Genomic DNA, 24,941 nt, shown 5'->3' with positions numbered 1-24,941 from the left:
TGCTGTAACTCAAAAATGAATCATTGTAAATACTTGAAACTTTCATCAAATGTTTATATTAGCGTCATTTATTTATGATTAAATTTTCAAAATAATTTGACCTTTTTTTAATTAAATTTTTTACGAAATCAAGTAAAATAACGATATATTATACAAATTAAATATAAGGAATAATATAATATATCCTATTAACTATCATCACGGTATATACCAGTAATATATCGTGATTATCATAGACTGACAAATCATCTCTGTTCAGAATCGTTTTTCGTATACAATGATACCCGTCATTGCATTCTAATTTAACACATCCATTGTAGTAACCAGTGACTTACTCTCCATCTCTACTATACAGCAGAGCGATACCCATTTGCCCCCTTTTTTATACTACACATCAGTGGCGTAAATTGGGTCCAATTTCTGGTGGTGTAGTGGCATATTCTCAACTTATAATTATTTCCAACACACCAATAATCCAACTTCCTAAGTAAAATCCTTCCCTATAAACCATAATATATTTCTTTAAATAATAAATACATTTTGAATTATTTTAGCAGAAAAACTTTTATTATAATAATATTTATAAAAAAAAACAGTCAAAAATGTTTTTTTATTTATTTTAAGTTGAGACGACGTCCTCTTTCGAATTCATCAATTACTTGGTCCAAATTAATATTATTCTTTTTTTCGAGCTGCCAAGTAGCTAAATAACTAAGCCTTTCTTGTCCTATAGTCGTTCTAAGGTAAGTTTTTAACCACTTTATACAAGAAAAAGATTTTTCGCAACCTGCTGTATTAGTAGGCATTTTCGGAATATTTTTAATGTCTCTGTTATTAATGGAAAACCTTTTTGAATGTCACTTTGTCTTATCTATTCTATTTTTGATTCTAATTTGTCAGGTACTGAATTATTACCATATTTTTGATTTTACTATTTTAGAATATAGATAGAATAACAATTAAATTGATAATGTCTAATACATACTCGGAAATTACAATTTTGTACTTGTTTATATATTATATATTTCAATGATTTTCTGGTGGTGCAAAAACATACCTTTGCACCACCACATTTTAAATGTTTAAAATGTTAATATTACATGTTAATTAATATTACACCAATAATAAGTGTATTTTCAACATACCTAAAAAAATATCAAAATTTAAAATAATAACTAAAATTTTGTATTTAATAAAATATTTTTAACTATACATTATTACTTATTAGTATTACATATTATGTTATTAAATTATATAATGATACAACTGATACAAATTTATTCAACACATTGGGTCAGTATATATTTATATATAAATAACACTAACACAAATTTATAAAAAGCATTAATTGCCACAATAAAAACTTGGCTATTTATTTTATTTAATAATCTATACTTAAATTTAATGTTGCTAAACATTCATAATAATAGTTGAGTAACATACATTTAAAATAAATGAATTATTTTAACAAAACAATTTAATTTTATTAAAAAAGTAATGTCATATCTTACATAGATATTTTTGTATATTATATAAAGAATACATATTAAAATAAAAATGTATAATAAGACTTTTTAGGATACAACATTTAAATAAAAATCAGTACATAGTCTACTTTATTAATCTACTTTACTTATTCACTAAATTAAATATAATAAAAAAAAAAAATAAATTGTATATTAAGTGAACAGTTTTTTTTTAGTTGTTCAATATTTTAGAAACTTCAATAATTTTATGACACAAAATTAGTTTAAAACAAACTTTATCATTAGAAAAAATATTGGTTTATCCAAATAAAAAATTAAACAATAGTAACATTTTCACTTTTAATTTTATAGTTATAATAAGATATTTTTCTTTACATTTTATTTAAGTTTGGTATTATTAGTTAAAAACCTGTGAAATAAATTAAATTCTTTTAAGTCAATATTTTTTTCCATAGGTTTTAATTACTCGAAGTAGGAAATTCTTGTATTGAGTTATTGGTTTTGTTTTCATTTGCATGATTAACATTTTGGGTCTCATTTATTGCTACCAATTCAGTATTTAAACAATTTTGTTGCTTTTCTTTTATAGAAGACAAACTTGTTTCATTATTATCTATTTTAGTGATTGTTTTATCAAAATAACTGTGGTCAGATTCTGAAACATCCATTGAAGATATATTATTAACTGCCAAAGTATCTTCATCAAAAAGGAGATTTTCTATTGCTTCACTATCATTCAATTTTTCTATAATATGATTTATATTTTGTGCAGTATAAACATTAGTTTCATCTTCTCTGTCATCATTATTATTACTTATATCCTGTTCTTCATTACTTTTCAAGTCATTGACTTCATTATTTCCTTCAATAGTATTATGTTCAATTATATTTTCTTTAATATCATTATTAGTCATTTCCCATTGATCTGATAATGTATTTGTATTTGCTTCTTGTTTAATTGGTCCATTGTTTTCTTCATTATTTTCAGTAGTTGTTTCAGAAATACTTTTGGCCAATGATGTGGTTTCAGATATAACTGGTAACATTACTACACAGTTAGTAGGAGTTATATTAGATGTAATAGCTATTGTGTTTTCTTCTCCATGCACATGTTCATTATGCATTGCTAATGCTATTTTGTACACAAATTTTAAGGAACATTTTCTACAAGAATATCGTTTAAATTTATGATATTGGAGTCTTTTTCCATGATGTATTCTCCAATGTTGAACAAAAGTTAAGCGCGTAAAATATTTTTTACATTTGGTACAATAATAATTGTGAGGTATATTTTTTAAAGAATTTGAAGTAAAACAAGATTGCCTATGTCTTGCCAATCCTGAATTTGATTTAAATTTTCTAGGACAATTAATACATTTAATAAATTTATTCACAATTGGGAATATGCCATAATTAACAGATTCAACTGCTTCATTACTTAAATTATCAGTATTCATCTCAACATCCATCTCAGTATTCTCACCAGTGTTGGCCATGTCATTATTAATAGATTCATTTGTATCATGTTGAGAAGAACTACTTTGATTTATTTCTATATCAGCTTCTCGATTATAACTAGAATTAGATTCTTCAAAATAATTTCCCGTTCTTAAAGATGTATTACTCATTCTTTTTTTTATAGTTTTTTTTGGTGGAGATGGATTGTGAATCTTTACATGACTTGTTAATGCTGCTGCATGTAAGACACATTTTATTACAAATTATACATTGATAAGAGCTTTTACACTTTTTAGTGTAGGTAGATTTAGGTTTAATTTTTACATTTTTAATATCTTCATTGTATTGACATGTAATCAAATGAGATTTCAAATTATGAATATGAATTTCCACATGACAATATGTACATGAAACAGTCTTATGTTTTTTACTTGCTATTAAATCGCCATTATGTAAGGTATATTTATGAATACTTAAACTTTGAAGATCATCAAATTGTTCAGAACATTCATAACATTTGAACATTCCAGGAGTACGACAGTTACCTTTAACTTGATGAGCTCTAAGACCATTTAAACCAGAAAATGGCACACAACATTGCCAACACATCAATTTATTCCCAAGTCCAAAATGCTGCCGATGATGAAATTTAAAAACATTAAAGTTTTGAAAGATAAGATTACAAGAAGGTTTTAAACATGTAAAAAGTATATGTGTTGATGAACGTGGAATTTTAGTCTCATTTCCTTTTTTACGTTCCAGTATATTTTTCATATTACTTTTCTTAACAGGTAATAATGCAGTTACATTTTCTGTAGGAGCTTTTAGTTTTATATCATACTCAATTCCATTTTTTGACTGATTTTCAAGACAATGCTTAGTATGTTCAATAATGTTTGTTAGATCTGGAGATGATATTTCACAATAAAAACATAAATAATTACCATACGAGTTCATTAATCGGCCATTATGTGTTTTTAATTTATGATAGGCAAATTCTTCCATACTGTTAAATATCACATTACACGCATAACACTTAAATAAATTTACAGTACGACAGCGTATATGACAATAACCATTGACATCACGATCAGATTTTTTTATTTCTTGATAACAACGACGACACATGACTGCTGTAGAAGACAAACCAATATGTCGGCGATAATGTGGTGTAAAATCTTTTTTTGATCTTGATATAATGTTACAATTTGGCACCAAGCAAGTAAAGAAAGATTTATTGTATTGTGAACAATCATGGTTCAAAATATTCTTCTTTTGACAGATGGAACAGTAGTGCAATTTCTCATTTTCGACATCATTTATGTGTTCATTTTTAAAATCATTTATAACAGATTCTTCACTGTCTGATGATAATTCAATTATTTCAACTGGGGTTTTTACTTCTAAACAAGATGTATCGTCATCCGATTCGCTATCAGCAGATGCAAGTTTTGAATGATTTGTAATAAATGATCGACTTGAATTACCTTGTTTATTATTACTGTTAATATTACTACTAGTACAACCATTTAAATTTATAATATTTTTATTTGATTTTTTTGATATTGATCGAGCTTGTGTTAATGAAGATGATTCATTGGAGGGTTGTTCTTTATTCCTTGAATTTGGAGACGAATAAGATGCATTAGATGTTCCAGGGATAGCAACACCAAACTAAAAACAGAAATATAATAATTTAAAATAATATACTTGATTATAGGTTTAATTGTGGGTGTTTACTTATATTAAGGGTATTTTATACACTAATTCATTAGAATAAATAAATTACTACACTTCTTTGACAAATCCTGAATAGCTTATTAATTAGCAAAAACTAATACTAACATTATTGTTAATAATCATAGTACTAATTTTAAAAGTAAAATAAATATTTAATGAAAGATTCCATTTAATAATATAAAATTTAGATTGATTGATCAAAATTCAAAAATACACTATAAAATATATGACAATGATGTTATATATGTATCAGGTAAAGGTAAATAATAATATCTAATAAACAGCTGTTTGAGAACAAATTCTATAGGATCAAAAGTCAAAATATTAAATATCAGATTATAAACAAAATCTATAGTAATTATGGCGTGCAAAATTTTCTATCAGTCTCTAGATTTAGCCTATCACTTTATCACTCAAATTATAAATACTACTGTTTTGTAGGCTATTCTGCAATTTCTTATGAATATTGATGGAAAATAATAGTAATTTTGTTTATAGTACAAATTAACTTGCTTCCTATTATTTTTAATATATGAATATTGTAACAACTAATAATCACTTACTTAATTGACAAAACTGTGAAAGAAAAATTATGAATTACTTATTATTCTAAATATATTACTGAAGCAATATAAAAAATATACTATATAATAGGAGGTAAACTAGTAATAGTTTAAAATTCTAAATAAATAATACAGTTTATTTTAATTTTTGTTAATAATTATTAGACTTATATTGTACATTCAATATTATTCCTATATAAACTCAAATAAACTTCTTAACCATATAACTCATATAAGATGTAATAAAGTGGGGATGATAGACGAGCATGGCTCGATCGTCACCGACCAAACTGATCCCTGCACAAGTATACAATCTTATTTTGAATAGAGTATAATCTACATTGAGTTCTATACTCCAATAAAATTTAAAATAAATAATAATTATATGAATTAATTACTTTTATATATTATCAAAATAACTAATAAGTCTTATTATTCATTTGATTTAAGAATACCAGGTTTATAAAAGAATCTAGATTGTTATGCACACATTTTTTTTTTAATTTTAGTAAAATAGTTTTAATTAATAGTTTATTTACAGTGGATAGATCATTAATGAATAGGGCTTGGATGTTGTTGCATAATCAACTTTTTTTTCCATTGTTTGGATTTATTGCTAAATAGGTTTTAAATTTGTTTTGTGCAAACATATATTTAAATCTAAAAATTTTTAGTACAACTTTCAGCAATTTTTCAATTTAATTGTATTTTTGTTGATTTTTCTCATTTATAGTACAGTTTTAGATACTTTTCAATGTAATATTAAATTTACATAATTTGGCCACTGCCACTAACTGGAAATGTGAAAAGACAATATCGAGAATATTATTTTCCAAAAATAATATATGGATAAGTATCAAAATATGTAAATCTGTACCAATAACCTCAGTTGATATGGAGCGCAATTTTTCTGTGTATAAGAACATATTGTTTATTAATCAGAAATCTTTTGAGTTTGGAAACAGGAAGCCAGCAATGAAATCATTTCTATGCAATAAAAAAAATTGTTTAAATAAAAAGTTTTTAATTTTTGATAAAATTGCTTGCAGATTCCTGAAAGACCAGACAGAAACTATTAGTATTTTTATTTTTAATTGTTCCTAACATAATACCTAATATTACTTTCAGATAAAAATAAATAAAGCATAATAACTACTATAGAAATATTTCTTAAAACCGCTTAGAAAAAAAAAAAAATTGAAGAGCAATTTTGGATATTTTTTTAGTACAATACAATCAATTTTCAAAGGTTTTTAGTGTAATAACTTCTTAGCTCTATCAATGAACTATAAAAATCAGGTTAATAATTCTTAACTTAATTAATAATATTGTGGTTTGATTTAAATTAATATCTAGAACAAAAGTTTACTATATTAATGATTGAATAATTTATTCATATTTCAGTTAAAAAAATCAACACTTAACTGAACATTTTTTAAATGCTAAAATTTCAATGTATTATTGAAAAAAAAATTTTATTTTCAAATTTAATATAGTAATAAATATATTATTTAGAAAATTATAAGGGGATATGTAATGATATACGCTCATATTATATAAATGTAAGAAAGATTTTCAGAAAGAGTTAAATAATAAATTAGTAACGGTCGAGTTGCCGCACGTGGATAATGGTAAACCTCAATAAAATCTTTTATCAGTGATCAAGGGGACAATTTATATTACGAGGTCACACAGAAACACCATACGTGTCTGTGACAAGAGTGTATGAATTTTCTCGTATGCTGACAGAGACAAGGGATGGCCCAATGAGGGTCTCTACAACCAAGGACAAAGCCAGATCTTTGAAAATGCGGAGGCCTTTGATGGCGCTGCCTACGTCTCTGGCTGGCTTGACCAAATCGTCTCCCTCGGCAATGCATGTGCACCCGTGTTTTCACAAACATCTTGCGAGCCCGTTTTTGTAGTGCGACAATTAAATCCATACTTATTATACATAAATGACTTTGTGTTGTTTTTTATTTAGTTAAATACGTCTAATGATCTAATTCTACCTGTGTCACTTCATTACATCATTATAGTATATATATTCATACAACATACATATATTCGGATATATAATATATATGTAATAACGTAAGAAGATGATATTAATAAATTATTAAATCACACATTTGAAATAAGAATCAATCTTACATCCTTATTATATATCTACTTTTTACGTTATTACAGATACATTATCATAGTTGCATAACAGCAAATTTATGTTCAGGAATTTTAGTTTTAATATTAGTGTACTTGCCAAATTAACCTTAAAGATAAGAACATATTCTTAATAATTTGTTGGTGTTTTTAATATTTTAATTAAACTAAGGACTAAGGAAACTAATTATAAAATATAAATATTCTGTTACGCACTTGAAAGATAGAAACAATATAAGCTAGTGAGACTTCTTAAATTAGTAGGTACATAGTTATTAAATTTTTAATTAGCCTAATTTATAGATTTAAGTAAATACCTCAGTTAATAAATATTTATCAAAGATATAAGTTTCTAAAATTTGAATTAGACAATGCTTACTAACATAGGCATATACTAAAATCAATTTAAAAAAACATACCAATTATGTTGAAGCATTATAAAAATAAATACAAAACTTGTTAGGTAAGTAGATACCTATTTTTAAAATAAAAAATATGTGTTAAAAAACATTCCCAACACTTACTTTTTTTGTAGCAATGTAATTGATAACAATTTGAGATTCGGCTGCTTTTTTCTTCATTTCAATCCAACTCATTAATGATTTGTGACAGTTCTCACATATTATTTTTGGTTTAATATCATCCTTCTCGACCTAAATATAATAACAAAATCAATTTAATTATTTGATTTTGATGATTCTTTTTTCTTATATATCTATGTACTTTGATTCCTAATAATTCTATCATCTGCTGATTCAGTTTTAAACCTCCATTGTTGGACCCAAAAATGTGAATGAACTTGATGTGTCTATTAGTCTCTGGTTCCAGCAGGCAAATCCTGCAAAGATCGAAATTCTCGCTGTGTAAATGCATCTGTGAATTGCTCATGGCGAACGGTCTTCCAGCAATCCTGCACCCGCGAAAACCAAACGAGCAAACTGTGACGGACAGTAAAACGCAACGACCTGCTGCGGATAGTGCAGACAGTGCAGTCAATGTTGTCAGCTAGCTACGAGCGGTGGGCCAATGACAGACGGACATCGTTATTTATTGATTTTCGACAGAATTCAAATTGGTCCGAGCGGTGAACGACATGTATCAGTAGACCAAACCCGGCGAACAACAGGAATTCGGCGGTTGACGTTGCACTATACTGTATAACTATTATAAATATAGTATTAAACTTTAATAATCGAAAATATTAGTTTACGCGATACTAACGTGTTGGGGGCGAATGCGACATTCCAACGTTACCTAACTTACATGTGTCATGTGTTACACAACTTACACTTCTACATAAAATGACAACAATGCCGAAATAATAAGAAGTAAGATCGAATCAGCTAAGATACCGCGCCGCTACGGCATTGGCGTCCGGTAAGTGACGGCAACGTGATAACGTTCATTATGACCACAATACCAAATTAAACTATACAGAAATTTATACATGGCCGAATACTACGAAAATAAAATCGTGATGTATGGACGTATAGTATATTTTGTCCTGTTGCAGTAAAAAATTAAAATATTATTTATTAAAAATTAAAATATAATAAGTCAGACCGGGCTGATCGGCGATTGCAATATAAACATACCACTAATACCATTATTCAGTAAACATATTTAGGAATGGTCGACTATATAGAGCCTATAGCAGCTGTAGCTTGCAGCTATATGGACTGGTTCGCGGGTGGGTAGGTGTCTTTGATTCTCCCTTACAGTGGAGCCACAGAACATATTATGTTATAATTTTGATAAACGTGATTTCTCTACAATAAGGATTTAGTCTGATTTCGGGCTTTATCATAAACACAAAGTTCCAAATTCCAACCAGTTATATAGAATAAATGCATTATAATTAATAATTTATAAGCGTTATAAATAGTAATTTGGTATGCCTATAGTCTATAGATGGAGTAATTCCGTGGCACTGTCGATCGTCAGTTATTTTGAATTTCATTATTTCATTATCAACATGAAACACTGTATCGTGTGTACTGTGTAGTACTATTATAGTCTATAGCACGACAAAATACATGTATTTTGACATTTTATCATGGTCTATAGTATAATATAAATCATGTACAATTTTTATTTTACAAATTACAAAAAATATAAATGATGTATTTACAATAATAAACATACTATAGAATATGATAAATTATCATTGATTATGTTAGGGCTGACTGCAAAAGGAGCATTTGAACCAATCGGCAAAACATTTAAACTGTACCTATCTGAAAAAAAAAATGTTACATTGGTTTTTATAAATAATATTTTTGGTCTATGACTAAGAACATTTTTAAAAATAATTTATAAATTTAGTAGTTCGCAATATCAAAAAAAAAATTGAAAGAAGAAAAAGTTATAGCGCAAACATTACAATTGGACAATTTTTTTAAAAAGCTAGATTTTTGAAATATTATAAATCTAATAATAAAAATAGTATGCGTTGGGACACCGAACCGTCCACACGTTAATTCCGTGAACCGTTTTTATAGCTTTCGATAGCAGTATCTAACGTTTTCGCCGCACTGTGCATATCTGGTATGTACAGCTACAACACTTTAATTGAGTACAAATTTCGCTAACACGTAACCGTATCGATAGCAATCGCTACACACGGGCGTAAGCCCGTTTTATATTTATCATACACTTATCAGAAATGGATTCAAATCCAAAAGCATCCCTATCTATTAATGGTAGTACAACTCAACCAAATACTCAAAATATACAAAAAGTCCCGCCTCTCGTCATAAAAAAAAAATAGATTCCTCTCAAATCAAGATGACACAAACTCGCTTTCTTCTAATTCCGACGACGAATTTAGATCGCCAAGAAAAACCGTTAGGGCACACGACTCATCATCGGCAAATTCATCTTTCTTTCCCACACAAAATCGCTTCTCGCCATTAGAGATAGAGGATTCAGATCAAGCTAATTCACTCCCAATAATGGGCAGCAGTCCTGAAAACAACACCCATGATTCACAGTCTAGACCCAAAATTCCACCGATTTACGTTCATAATATTTCGGACTATGAAAATTTCATAAGGCACTAGACAAAATAACAATTGACGAATTCTCCATCATTAACACAAATCTGCCTTAAAATTGAACCTGGGCTCAATCGATGACTATAGAGCCATCACAAATTATTTCGATGAATCCAAAATTGAATATCATACATTTCAACTTCCAGAAAATAAACAGTTATCAATAATTATTAGAAACCTTCCTGTAAATATTACTGAATCGTGCATATACAATGAGTCCTTAAAACTAAAATTTGAAGTAACGTCAGTTACACGTCTTCGGAATAAATTTAAAAATCCGTTACCCATTGTTGCCGTATTATTGTCAAAACCATCCATAAGTATATATTCCCTAAACAGACTCTTGCACTGTATAGTAGTCGTTGAACCAAGAAGACCATCTAAGGATATCCCTCAATACACAAATTGTCAACGCTTCTCGCACTCGAAAAATTTTTGCCATTTACCACCTAGATGCGTAAAATGTGCAGGCAATTATCATTACAGTCTCTGTCAAAAATCTAACGATATTCCGCCCAAATGTATTAACTATAATTGTGATCACCCGGCAAACTATAGAGGTTGCTCATACTACAAAGATATCTCCAAAAATAAAAAAAATATTACACCACGTATTCCACGGAGTAATTTCCAAGTCAATCAAAGCTCCCCCGTATATACGTCTAATAAACCACAAGATAACATTTTCGCTGATAAGCGTTCGTATGCTACCGCAACTAAAAACAAATGAAATAATCAGTCAAATAAAAACACAGATAACGATTTTATGAAAGCACTTTTACCTTTAATCAACTCATTCGTATCGAAATTACTGCAGAAAATAATCGAAAATCTGCCAACTTACATCAACAGCTACATTTAAATTCTAATGAGTCCTCATAGTATTACCTTACTAAATTGGAACGCCAACGGTTTGAAATCATATAGAAACACTCTCCTAGCCTTTCTTAACCTTATATCACAATATAGATATTGCTTGTATAACGGAAACGCATTTATCAAATACAGACAAATTAAAATTCCCTGGATTTAAAATGTACTGCGCCGACCGTGTCACACAAATGACGTGCTATGGGCGGAGTTGCTATTTTAGTCCGTAATCAAATTATTTAACAACAAATCCCCACACTAAACTTATTGTGTCTAGAAGACGTTGCCGTGCTAATTAAACTCAATAATCGGTCTGTTACTCTTGTTAGTGCTTATCAACCACCTAGCCGCCCTATGCATATCGCAGATTACGAACAATTATTGAGTCTTTATAGCTCAATTATAATAGCCGGTGATCTATACTCCAAACATATAGATTGGGGATGTCGTGTTATTAACCCGAATGGCCGTAAATTACATTCATTTATAGCCAATACGTCCTACGCAATATCCGCTCCAAACAAACCTACATACTTCTCTTCGGACTTTAATCGGCTTTCCGACATTTTAGATATTCTAATACTCAAATCAGTTTCATTTAATTGTGTGCACGAACCCCTCACAGAACCCGACTCAGATCATGTCCCGGTAAAAACAACGATTAACTCATCTACTCAAACATACCAGGGAAATAACCCTCTTATTAAAGGCAAACCTGACTGGATTAAATTTTCTAACAGTGTGCATTCAAATCTAATAATAGCTAAAATTATTTCTACAATTCAAATTGCTGAACAAACAGCCGTTCACTTCACGGAAGTCATTACGGATGCTGCGCGAGCTTGTTCAAACACTGTATCGTCAAGTCCTCCTAGTTTCGGTATCTTACCACCTTCCATCTCTTCGCTTATATGACGCTAAAATAACATTAGGCGCATTTGGCAAAATAAAAGAAATCCTTCAGACAAAAAAATTCTAAATAAACTCACTAAGGAAGTTCAAGCAGCTCTACAAAATCATAGAGTGTCTTCTTATAATAATTTTCTGTTAGACATGCACCCTGACGAGTCAAACTTATGGAAAGAAACAAAAAGATTACTGAATCAAGAAATTAACATTATCCCTCCCCTTCGCTCAGATTTAAATCTAGTAATATCTGACATAGATAAATGTAACGTCTTCTCAGATATTCTGCACCACACTTTCTCACCTAACCGTATAGGTAATCTTAACAACGATTTAAGAGTTAAGCAAGCACTGGAGCTACCTGACTACTCAGTCCAAAACCCTATTGGCTACGCGACACCAAATGAAGTTAAACAAATTATTAAAAATCTTCCCAATAAAAAAGCACCCGGTCACGACAAAATGACAAATCTAATGTTTAAAAAATGACCTTCCAAAGGTTTAGTCTTTCTGACAACCTTATTTAATTCTCTTCTACGTCTAGGTCATTTCCTAGCTAAATGGAAAATAACAACGATAATTCTTATCAAGAAACCTGGAAAAGATAAGATCAATCCTGGTAGTTACAGGCCTATTAGCCTCCTAATATCTTTATCAAAAATGTATAAAAAAATCATACACACCAGACTTCTCGACTATTTAAACATCACGGACACAATTCCAAAATTCCAGTTAGGTTTCAGATCCAACCATTCAACTATCCAACAACTTTTACGAATCACTGAACACATCAACTCAGCGTTTGAAAAACACTGTCGCTATCTAAGCGCTATCTTTATCGACATTTCAAAGGCTTTTGACAAAGTGTGGCACGAAGGTCTTTTATTTAAACTACGAAATATAAATACTCCAACATATCTCTTTAATGCTATTCGCTCATTCCTCTCAAATAGACAATTTTCAGTCAGAATAAACGACAGCGCCTCTAACCTCAAGTCGATCTTTGCTGGTGTACCTCAAGGCTCCAAACTTGGTCCTATATTATTCAACTTATACGTTTCCGATATTCCTCAATCATCACGTACTCATATTGCTCTCTTCGCTGACGACACAACTATCTTCACGGAATCACGTAACATCGAGGCAATAACTACAAATCTGCAAGCTCACTTAAATACCATCTCACACTGGTGTAAAAACTGGAGGATCAAAATCAACGCCTCCAAAAGCATTGGAGTTATTTTTAGTCTACGTCGTTACATTACTCCCCTCAACTAAATTTCGATAACGAAAATATACCCTGGCAACCGATGGTTAAATACCTTGGAGTAACTCTTGACAAACGACTCACGTGGCGGTTCCACATTTCAACTTAAGTCCAACGGGCATACCACCGCATTTCAATGCTTTATCCCATTTTGAACAAAAAATCAACTATACAAAAAAAATGGTCTCTCTTAATTTACAAACAAATCATATGCCCAATTTGGGGTAATTGCGCATCCACGCACATAAAAAAATCCCAACTGTCCAAAATAAAGTCCTAAGAATAATTGCAAACGCCCCGTAGTTTGTTAAAAACGCAAATCTCCATAATGACTTTCTAATACAGAATATCGAAGATCATGTAAAAACCTTAGCAAAAAACTTTCATCACTCTCTTCCAAATTCATCAGGTGCAGTCCATTATAACTTCTCACTCACCCAACTCAACGTCGGTTAAAACGAGGTCGTCCCCACGACTTTGTACGCTAAACCACCTTCACAACACTCAAATTTTCTTACTACATATGCGCTCCCAAAGCGCTTTAAAACGTTATTTACTTTGTTATATTAAGTTTTAAACATTATAAATATTAGTATTTATGTAAACATATTTTTACTTCTGTAATTTATATTTTAGATATATTTATCCCTTTGTTCTTATATTAAAATATTTATAATCCTCACGTTATGCTAAAACTATATTGTAATTTGCCTAAATATCCAAAGATGTAGATAGCCTATGGCTAGGAATGTCTTATTTGTACTAAATAATAAAATAATAATAATAATAATAATAATAATAAAAATATCTTTTATACACAGTAGGTAACCGTCTTTTATTATACATAATTATATAAAATAATAAAGTAAGATTTTTGTGCATACTTTGACATCGAAGATTTCGAAGAAGAATTAATACAATTTAAAAGCATTATAAAAGATACTTAAATATAACTTGAAGCTATATTAATCGCACTATCTTCCAACCACGATAAAGTCCTCATCTTAAGTGACTCTATGACCGCAGTCACCTCAATAGCCAACATACACACAAAATGTAACCTCGCCCGAAGCATTCAAAACATAATCCACTCAACCCACAAAACCATCAAACTGATGTGGACAGGGCCGGCGCTAGGCTTTTGCGAGGCCCTGGGCGAAATCATACATCGCGAGGCCCTTTTATAAGAATGGCGTCTAGGGTATTCTACAAAAAATTAATAAAATTATATTTTATTTATGTTATGTAAAAATTTAAACAATGAAATCAAACTTAAAAACTAAAAAAATATAATATAAATTTTACAATTATATTTTCTTATACATACGTAATAAAATAAAGCGAATAATTTAATTAAATGTATTAGTCCTACTAATATACTATAGAAGATATTAAACAAACATAAGCTACTTAAATAACAAGTTGTCGAGTTGATTAATTAATATTTTTTTTTGCAAGACCTCATTAATACAATACAAACAAATCAATAGTCAAGGATCATTATAAATATTAAAAAGTTTTTTTTTTCGATTTTCGTGAAGCGAATGTTTCAAAAATATCGTTGTAATTGAAAGACTCTGCTAATGATAATTGAAAATAATGGATCTGACTAAGAAAAAGAAACTAATTAAAAATGTAAAAAAAAATGAAATTTTACCAATTTTTTTTTGGAAAAAATATTTGAGTTTAGATTGTATGCGAAGTAAATGAACACCGGTGTATATGCAGTATTATTCTGGAATAAAGCAATAGCGGCCTGCTAGAAGTTAGTACGTAAATGCCATTTAAATAACACAGTACATATTTGGAGATGTCGAAATTTTTTACAAAGCTTATAATATTTATCGTCGTCAAAAATCAATAAAAAAATCAAAAATTACATAAAATATATACAAAATATGCACTTTTTTACTAAATATGTAAAACTTTGTATTAATACCAAAATATGTAAAGTAAATTTGAGTTTATTTCAATTAGAATGATCTAAATCGTATACATTTTTATCAGATTTAAAATATCTCATGCCAATAAAAATATGTATTTACAATAAAGTCCGTTCCCTAGTTCCCTACTAATTATTAACAAATAATTACCCAACTAATAACCTACTAACAATTGCTGTATGCTGTTAATAAATTAAAATTAACTTACCTTGTATGAAAATTAATTTTGTGAAGATGTGTGCAGGCCGAAGTTTTCCTTGTTCACAAAGTCAATATTCACAATAAAAATAAATAATTTGACAACCGATCAACGTGCGTCGGGCTTGATCTTATATCAATGGCTATGATATTATTATGTCTTTTCGTAACAAAAATAAATTAGCGCAATCTAATCTAATATTATCATGTTTTCTACGTAATATTTTCTTGTTGTTTCGATCCATAGTGTATTAGTAGAATTTATTATAACACGAATATAAATATATCATTATTAATATTGACTATTAATGGTTTTATATGTGGTTGTATACATTATTATATACAAGTATTGATCCGCGAGGCCCTCATAAAAGCGCAAGGCCCCGGGCAAGTGCCCTGCTCGCCCCCCATTACGCCGGCCCTGCATGTGGGTTCCATCACACATCGGCATCCCCGGCAATGAACTCGCTAACGAACTGGCGACGAAAGCGGCTAGCTCTGCTGATACTAAAATATAACATGTAACATACGATGACGTAATCCGTGTCCTCAAAACGAAATTTTACATTCTATGGCAGAATCGATGGGAAAAACAAACTAATCAAAACAATAAACTTAAACAAATAAAACCATCAACTAAAAAATGGCCTGATCCACTAGTCAAGCTTACACATCACGAAGAGATCATGGTCACCAGAGTACGTATTGGACATACCAGAATTACACATTATTACCCAATGCGTAAAGAGCCCGAATCCAGTTGCGAAACATGTAACTATGAACTCACTGTTAAATATCTATTCCTAAAATGTCCCACTTACCATAATGCCAGAACAAAAGCAAACATAAACACCAACTCACTCAAAGACGCACTCGGACCAGGACAAGAAAAAACCATAACAAATTTCATCAAGATGGGTAATCTCACCACGAACACATAAAACAACGGACCAACGATACCACTTTATAGCCATTAATATGTAAATACAATTATACATTTTCAATGTTTAAAATAAAATTATGTGTAACCTAATGTAACCACTAGACACGTAAATTACCTGCAGGCTAACTTTTGTATTTGAAACCTTATAAATTAATAATAATAAAAAAAAAAGATTTTCCATCAGAAGGAAAATTATCATTTGTTCCATTACAGATAAGTAGACTTAAATGGCTGTTGAACTCATTGTGAATTATTTTTGTAAGCAAAAGTGGTAAGGGTAGTTAATTTTGGAATGTAAAGGTCTTTGTGGAGCAAATCATTATTCATTACAATATATCAATAAGGAACTGATTTTATTTATTGTAGTCATATCGATTTGAATGTCTGTACAGTTTTAGTGTTTAGGGGCTTCGCACTAGTACTAAATGGTCTAAATTAATTTTTGAAATGCGATGTATACTGATGTTTTATTTTTATGGGAAATTTAAAATGGAAACAATGAAGTAGAAATGTATAAACTGTATTCTGTAAATAGTCGTAGGTTATTACGTATTTATGTGTTTACTACTTGGCTAAAGTGGGATCTTCAAGTAATTATATAAGACGTTTGCGTTTGGTACCTATTTTATTTTAGTGATCTAGACACTGGACTAAGTAGAGATTGGGATTTGAGCAATGAGCATTCTTAATAAAGATTGTAGGATTGGAGAGCACATTTAGCAGGATGTATGGTGAAGATGATCTATTAATCTGTGTTAATTTTATGGTGTTCATTTGACATTTTTAATTCTTGAACTAAGTTTAGGTCTACGTGCAAAATTTCTTCATGGAGGGGGTTATAAAAAATTATGTTTATATAATATCCTTTAAGTATTTTAAAAATGTTAATTAATTATAGTTTTTCAATCATGCATTATTCCTCTGGAGTTTTTTAGAAATAAGCTTTCCTTTAATAAATACAACATATATAAAACCAATAGCTTTTAATGATCTAAATTCTAGATGAAAAAAAGATAATATTGAAGCCTCCTTTACACGCGGGTCTGACTAAATGATTCCCGTCTTCACGTCTGCAGCCAGTTGACCAGTCTTTCTCTATCTTGCGTATTATTCATTTAGTTTTATTTTGTTACTGCTTCTTTGTATTTATTAATATATTTCGATAATCATGGACCGTGGTGTAATATTTTCTGCTTATATTACATATATGGTTGACAGATTTTGAAATTACCAAACTTAGATATCACATTAAATAACTTTTTTTTTTAGATTACATAATATAAAATAATTATATAATGATACAGTGTACAATATTATTCTATGTTTTATTATTAAATAATAGTATAATACGATATTAAAGTTATTTTCTCTCAGCTTCTTTTAACCGAGACAAACTTATTCACCAACTGGGACACTAGGACGAATAGCAAGCCAACCTATTAGAGACCTGTACAGACCAGACTTGACCGGAACGAGACCAAGCCGGTGGCCTTAGGGCCGAGCCGGACCTATAAAATTCTGATATGTTTTTGGATAAAAGTTAACGAGCTGAACTTATATGTAGTTGAAGCCGGACCGGACCGAGCTTCTATTAAAAAAATTCACAAAAATAAATAAAATTTATTTTTACAAGAACTCTTTATTAAGAACCTACTTTTAATTATTCTAAAATCTCCGAGGAGATTAGGAGAGTACCAAAACCAAAAATATTGCCAAAAATAAAAAAATTGTTAATATTTTTGCTTGACCAGCATAAAAAACAAAATGTATATTTATTAAAGTAATGATTTATTTTTAAATTTAGTTATAGTATATTATTTAATTTGTTATTCAAAAGACAATGTATAAATTATAAAGTGCACATATCATGATATTTGATATTGAAGAATTTTTATTTTTATTTTAGATTCTGGACTGGAGTGATGAATATATTGATTTTACAATGATGTGTGTTTATTTTTTTATTTCTGTGTCTGTTATCACGTTTTGGAGTAGTGCTTTGATTTTTAACTCCAACCCTAATTTTTAAAAGAAAGTTAATCTATTTGGTACTTTGGGGGGTAAAAAGTAAAAAATTTCCAGTAGTTTTTAAAAGCGTCAGGAAAAACTTTAAAAAAGTAATGGAAAAACAGGAATTTTTGTGCATAACCAGTTTTTGACAAAATTGATTTTTTTACTCAAAAACGAATCATTGTAAATACTTAAAAAATTAAATATGCGTTTTTACATCATCCGGTTAACACATTATCCGTGACAATAAATATTTCTTTAGTTTTAAATTTTCATTTAATTCCCCAAAATAATATAAGACTAAAAACTTACGCATACATCTATATCTTTTTTCTTTCGATTAAACAACTAGGTGTATAGGTGTAGCATAAATGAAGTACAAATGACCACCGCCAAATGAAATTTTTTCTTTTCAAATTTAACCCAACCTTGAACTGGAAAGTGGACTAATTTTATGAAAATAACCGCAACGGAACAAATATGCAACATGTACAAAGGTGTACATCAACAATTATCTTTTGCCAAGGATAATAAATATGTTTTTTATTAGAACTCTTATTTGTGATATTTTTAATAAATTGAATATCTACTATCTACATTATCGTTAACACTAAAATAATTGTAAATAGGTACATTTAAATTTATGAGTATATAATATACAAACATCGCATCAAATGAAGTGTTACCTGGCGTATAGTATAGGCAAAATAGGTACATTACTGCAGTATTATTACGTTGCCGATAATTATATCATGTTTAGCTAATCATTTTTATAACAATTTCATTAAATGCATTACATGGCTTACGCAAAAATATTTAGTATTTTATCAGTTATTTATATTACTTATTTCCCAATTATGACAATGGAAACAACAATTGTGTATACATTAAAATAGTGTACAATCAACTCAGTAAAATATATGTAGTACAGTGTAATAATATTATTACAGGTATAAATAAGTATTATATAATGACTGAATATTATGTATTGGACACTCGGGAATAAAATATGCAGTCATTATCAGATTATTTATTATAATTATTAGTTCTTTAGTCTTAAATGTTAATTTAATTTCTCATAATAATAGGAATATAATAACTTACGCTAACATATATTCATCCGGTTAGTCACCTATTACTATGGTATTAATGGAGTGCAGACCACCATCGACAAATGAAATGTTTTTTTCAAAATTTAACGCAACCTTGAACTGGAAGTCTGGAAAGTGAACTAATGAGATAGTCATATTTTGGGTAAAAATATTTAACAAAGTTACTTATAAATTATAATTAGGTTTCGGAACTTATAGCACTTAAAAACACCAAAATATAAGCTAAAATATGCATTAAAAACCACGAAATATACATACAAAATCTAAAAATATGCATTTAAAATATTTATTACTCATATATTAGTTTTAGTATTTAGTGGTAAAAATAAAATAAATACATTAAAAATTTAAAAATAATTTAAAAGTAAAACATTGCTTAAATTTTTGGATAAATCTGTATTATTTCTTGATAATAGGCACCTTCTCAATTTTTGAATTTAATTCGTTAACTAAATAAATATAGAAAAAATTAAAAATTATATTTTCATTTAAATTAATAAATGCATTATTTTATAATTTTGTCTTACCTTAATTGTTATATTGAATAATTAAATGTTTTCACGAGTTAAAAATAGCGAAAACATACGAACATAAGATTGCATTAATATTTTTTTTTAATTGCACTTTTTTGTTTTATTAAATAGAAATGCCAAAGAATTCTATTAATTGGTTAAGTTATTTTCTTAAACACTGTAGATCAGCGGTACGCCGGTACCCGACCCTTTGACCAGTGCGGACCACCAATTTTGTAAATAGATCTTTGAGGTCCACTTTTTTATTTTTAAGCTAGAAAAATTGTACAATCTGTAAAATAATTATTTACAATAAGTACAAGTGATTAAAGAGTTAACATAGAAAAGACAAAATAACATAGTATAAAGTAACAAAAGTTACAAACCGTAATAAGTTAAATTAAATTACAATTATTTACATCAATTCAGACAGGGGGCTTGAGTGAAGAGGCCATCCATTGATGGTACTTCATGACATGTAGTGGTGGGGGTTAGTTTATTAGTAGATCACGACACCATGTTCGTTTTAGACACCTTCTGGGGTCACCAGGAATAGTGGGGACAGATAGTTCTAAAATTAAGGGGTTGCGATGGTTGTGGAGATTGGAGTGCATGCGTTTGTAGAAAATCTTGGCAACGTTTTTAATTGTTTGGATAGATAGGTCTTTATGGAGAGTATCGTCGGATACATAGTATGGAGCTTTAGTTATTTGTTGCAGGCATTTAGATTGGATCTTAGTAATATTGGAGGGTTTGGCGGCACCCCAAAGTTGAATTCCATAAGTCCGTATTGGTTTGAGGAGTAATTTGTATAGGAGAAGTTTATTTTTAAAGTTTATATGTTTAGTTGTTAAGAGAAAACGTAATTGACGAAATCGGTTATTTAAAGCAATCCGTTTGGTGTGGATATGTGTTGCCCAGGTTAGCCGACGGTTGAGTTGTAGCTTTGAGGTCTACTAATGACTAAAAACCACACCTATTAATTTACGTATGTATATAATATATATAATATTATTAACTATTAAGTAGGTATATAATAATATTATTTTAAATATATACGTTAGTAATGTATTAATGTTAAAATTATAATTTTAATATATATAATATGGTCCACGGTTCAGTTCCACGCTACCTGTGGCCCATAGGTTGGGAACCGCAGTACTAGTGCAGTATTCTATATTTCTATTACCTACTTTTAAAAAATAATAAATATTCAACACTGAAAACATGGATATAGACATCAATTACTCTACCTAAATAATAACAAGTTGATTAATTTATAATACTTTATTTACACAAACACTAAAACACTTAATCCAATTAACCAATTATTGAACTTGGACATCCTTAGATATATTTTTTTCAGAACGATATAAAGGTTGCAATCAACATGTACGTTGTGTAGCCGTAAGTCTAAAATCAGGAGTTATTCATGTGATCGAAAATCGTACACCAAAATAGATTATTCTAAACAATCTAAACTCCTGTAAGTATGGATGCCTGTTATCAATGCTATCGGAATCTTACATAATATAATTTTAAGTTCATACTAACAGTAAAAGTAGGTACATAGTATAAATAAATAATAGCTTAAAATAAACCAACATATTTTTAAAATGTTATTGTGTATAGTATAAAATGCATACATAAAAGTTTCAAGTCACCACGAATAATGTTTTTGATTTATAACAAAATAATTAACATAGCTCATCATTATATGTTATTTCATCAAACGTGAAAATCTACAAATGTTTATAAAAAAATAATAAGTTTTGTATATTTTTTAATTCAAGTATCAAATACGTATGAAGAATATTATATTATAACTTTAAAATTTAAGTATACAAATGAAAGATATTCATTTTTTATTAAAACATACTTGTTTGTAAAAATATTTGTAAGAATTTGAACTTACAATGCACATGAAAAAAGGGGGTGAATGTAAGTGCCTACATGATAGAATAATAAGGTACATATCTAAATTCTTACACTGCGTATATTATTATATATATTTATAAGTTATCAATCTAATACCAGTTATATCATATAATACTCTCATACATTTTAGTATAATAATAATTCATTTATTATGTGATAATATTATTTCTTCACTTATTCCACACTATTATATTCTTTTAAATGAAATTATTTTTATATCATCATATTTAATAACTTATAACATTATAAAAAATGTAGTATATATATTTTTTTTTTTACTAGGTATTAAAATGTATAATTATATTATTATTTTTTTTAAGAAATTATCATCCGTTAGATAACATATAATATTATACAAGATATGGTATTTTTTTTTACATATGTACCATGTCTTCCACCGTGTAGGAACTCACGTATGTTTACCTGTCTTGGTCACTGACGACCTTACACATCACATATGTAGGAATTAACGTATGTAATTCTTTACCTGCTACTAACTCTCGTGTAGGAACTTACGATTCCCCCTAAAAAAGATAGGTAAGTCCTACATTAGGTGGCGAGTGAGTCACTATTTTAATAATAGTATTACAATTCTGAGTGAAAACGGTCTATATTATTACTAAGGATATTTCATATTTATTTTATATAATAGCTATTAAAGAAATTTATTGTACTATTAATTTTACGGTTTGATCGATATAATTTTTCTGAAAATATTGGGTTAATTATATTATTATAGTATTTAATTATAATAATTAATAACATATATTTACATTATATTATATTTCAACTTATAGTCTAACTCAAAATTTAGTGAAATCTTTCTGCAAATACCATACTCATACACAGTAAAAATAGATATATACCAATAATTAGATTACATTTTAAAATTAATCATAAATACTATTGCATATAGTAAAAACTAAAAATCATAGTAATATAATTATATAAAATACAAAAAAATTTAAGTTATCACGAATAATGTTTTTAAATTATAACAAAATAACTAACATATCATTATTTATAGTTTAAATAATAAAATAAGTAATGTCGTGCAAATTGGAACTTAAAATGTCTACAAAAAAATAATATTTTTTAGATTTTACGATTTCAATATGAACTATTTATAAAGAATCTTGTATTGAATTTTCAAAATTTAGATACAAAAAAATATTTTTTATGAATTCTTAACTACAAAATAATTTGCCTATGTATTTTTAATAATTTTATACAGATATATAATAACAACTTATGTGAGATATTGTAATAAATTTCTAAAAATTTTGACCGATCGAATAGTTTTTATTATATTAATTATAAAATAAAACCAAAGAAATAGAAAATTTAAATTATTTATAAATAGCTCCAAAGGAGCCAAAGTATTAAAAAAATGATATTAGGTATAGAAAATGATCATTTACAATTTGGAGAACATTTCAAGTGTATCTATTGTTATTATTATTATTTTTTTTTTGAGTTACATCGAAAATTGGTTTTGCGTAAAAATTCCTGTTTTTCTATTATTTTCCTCGTTATTTTAAAAAGTCCTGGGAATTTTTACTTTTGGTCTTTCCCAAGTAAAAACTAGATTCAATTTTCTATAAGAAATTAGAAATCAAAGTTGAAAATCTAATCATTTTTTTGAATATAATAGCGTATATGTTACTATGAATGTCCGCAATTGGTGAATGCTGATAATCACCTGATGAATGTCTACATGTACACCTAATATATTGGTGAATGTTGAAAAATTGAAATAATATAGTCATTTACTAGTGGATGTTGAAATTTACATCAGGATTTTGGTCAATTTTGATATACACAACACGGTTTTGGTTAATATTAACAAAAATATATATTCACACATATTATAGTTTAATATTATATAGTTGAATCTTGAATATATAATAGAAAATAGAAACAACATATATTATGTATTATGTTTAATTAAATCAACGAAATATTATTATTATTTAACAACATTATATATTATATTTGTATTATCATTTAAATTATGATTATTTTACTATAAGAAAAATATTTATTTAAAAAAAAACGAGGAAAATTATTCTACTTATTACACCATGCCATTGTGTACTACACAAAATATGCCAACATTTCTACAACCACATTTTTTTGTGGTACACTCTGTTTTACTATACTTATTATATCGCGTATACCCTAGTCTACCAATTGATGAATTGTATACAGGAGCTCGCCTTAAGGAAATTGGTTGAACTCTTTGTACATCAGTCATTTATATTAATTTTTCTTTACCCACTGAAAATTAATTTTCTGTATATAATAATCCATTAGATACTTTATAATTATTGTGACTCTTCAGTTATCCCTAAATTAAATTAAATAATAACGGCATCACCAACATTCACCAATATTGTTGTATTAATGACGACATTCACAAGTGAATGTTTATTAATAATATACATTTAATCACTATGCAAATATTCACCAATGACTTTGGTGTACGACGACATTAACCGGTGACTGTCAGCATTCGCCCATTGCGAATATTCACTGTAACATATACATAATATACAAAATAAACACATAATATAATTTTATAATTATGTAATACAAGACGCATAATACATTTATCGATCTACTCAAAATTTAAAATCTATGACTACAAAGAAAATTTTTTGAAAATTAGTAATTTATTTTAAATATACTCTTCTTTCAAAAAGTATTAAAAATACTTCTGGTTTTATGTGACATTGGTGAAATGTTGAACGAAGTTGGTTTTCAATACATTTAAAT

The 24,941-nt window shown here is 28.3% G+C and overlaps 1 protein-coding gene across 1 annotated transcript; it reads right to left on the bottom strand.

Moving 5' to 3' along the window:
* Positions 1-1,825: 1,825 nt before the first annotated feature.
* Positions 1,826-8,609, bottom strand: LOC113548620 (zinc finger protein 184-like). The gene is given in 4 exon segments (XM_026949590.1): positions 1,826-3,184; positions 3,186-4,619; positions 7,933-8,061; positions 8,132-8,609. Coding segments are annotated over 4 exon segments (2,967 nt in total). The 5' UTR covers positions 8,297-8,609; the 3' UTR covers positions 1,826-1,945.
* Between the last annotated feature and the right edge of the window lie 16,332 nt (positions 8,610-24,941).

Source organism: Rhopalosiphum maidis, chromosome 1 (genome assembly GCF_003676215.2).
Source record: "Rhopalosiphum maidis isolate BTI-1 chromosome 1, ASM367621v3, whole genome shotgun sequence".
Taxonomy (NCBI): Eukaryota; Metazoa; Arthropoda; class Insecta; order Hemiptera; family Aphididae; genus Rhopalosiphum; species Rhopalosiphum maidis.
Note: the sequence above shows the minus strand (reverse complement) of the source record. Positions and strands in the feature narration are given on the sequence as shown.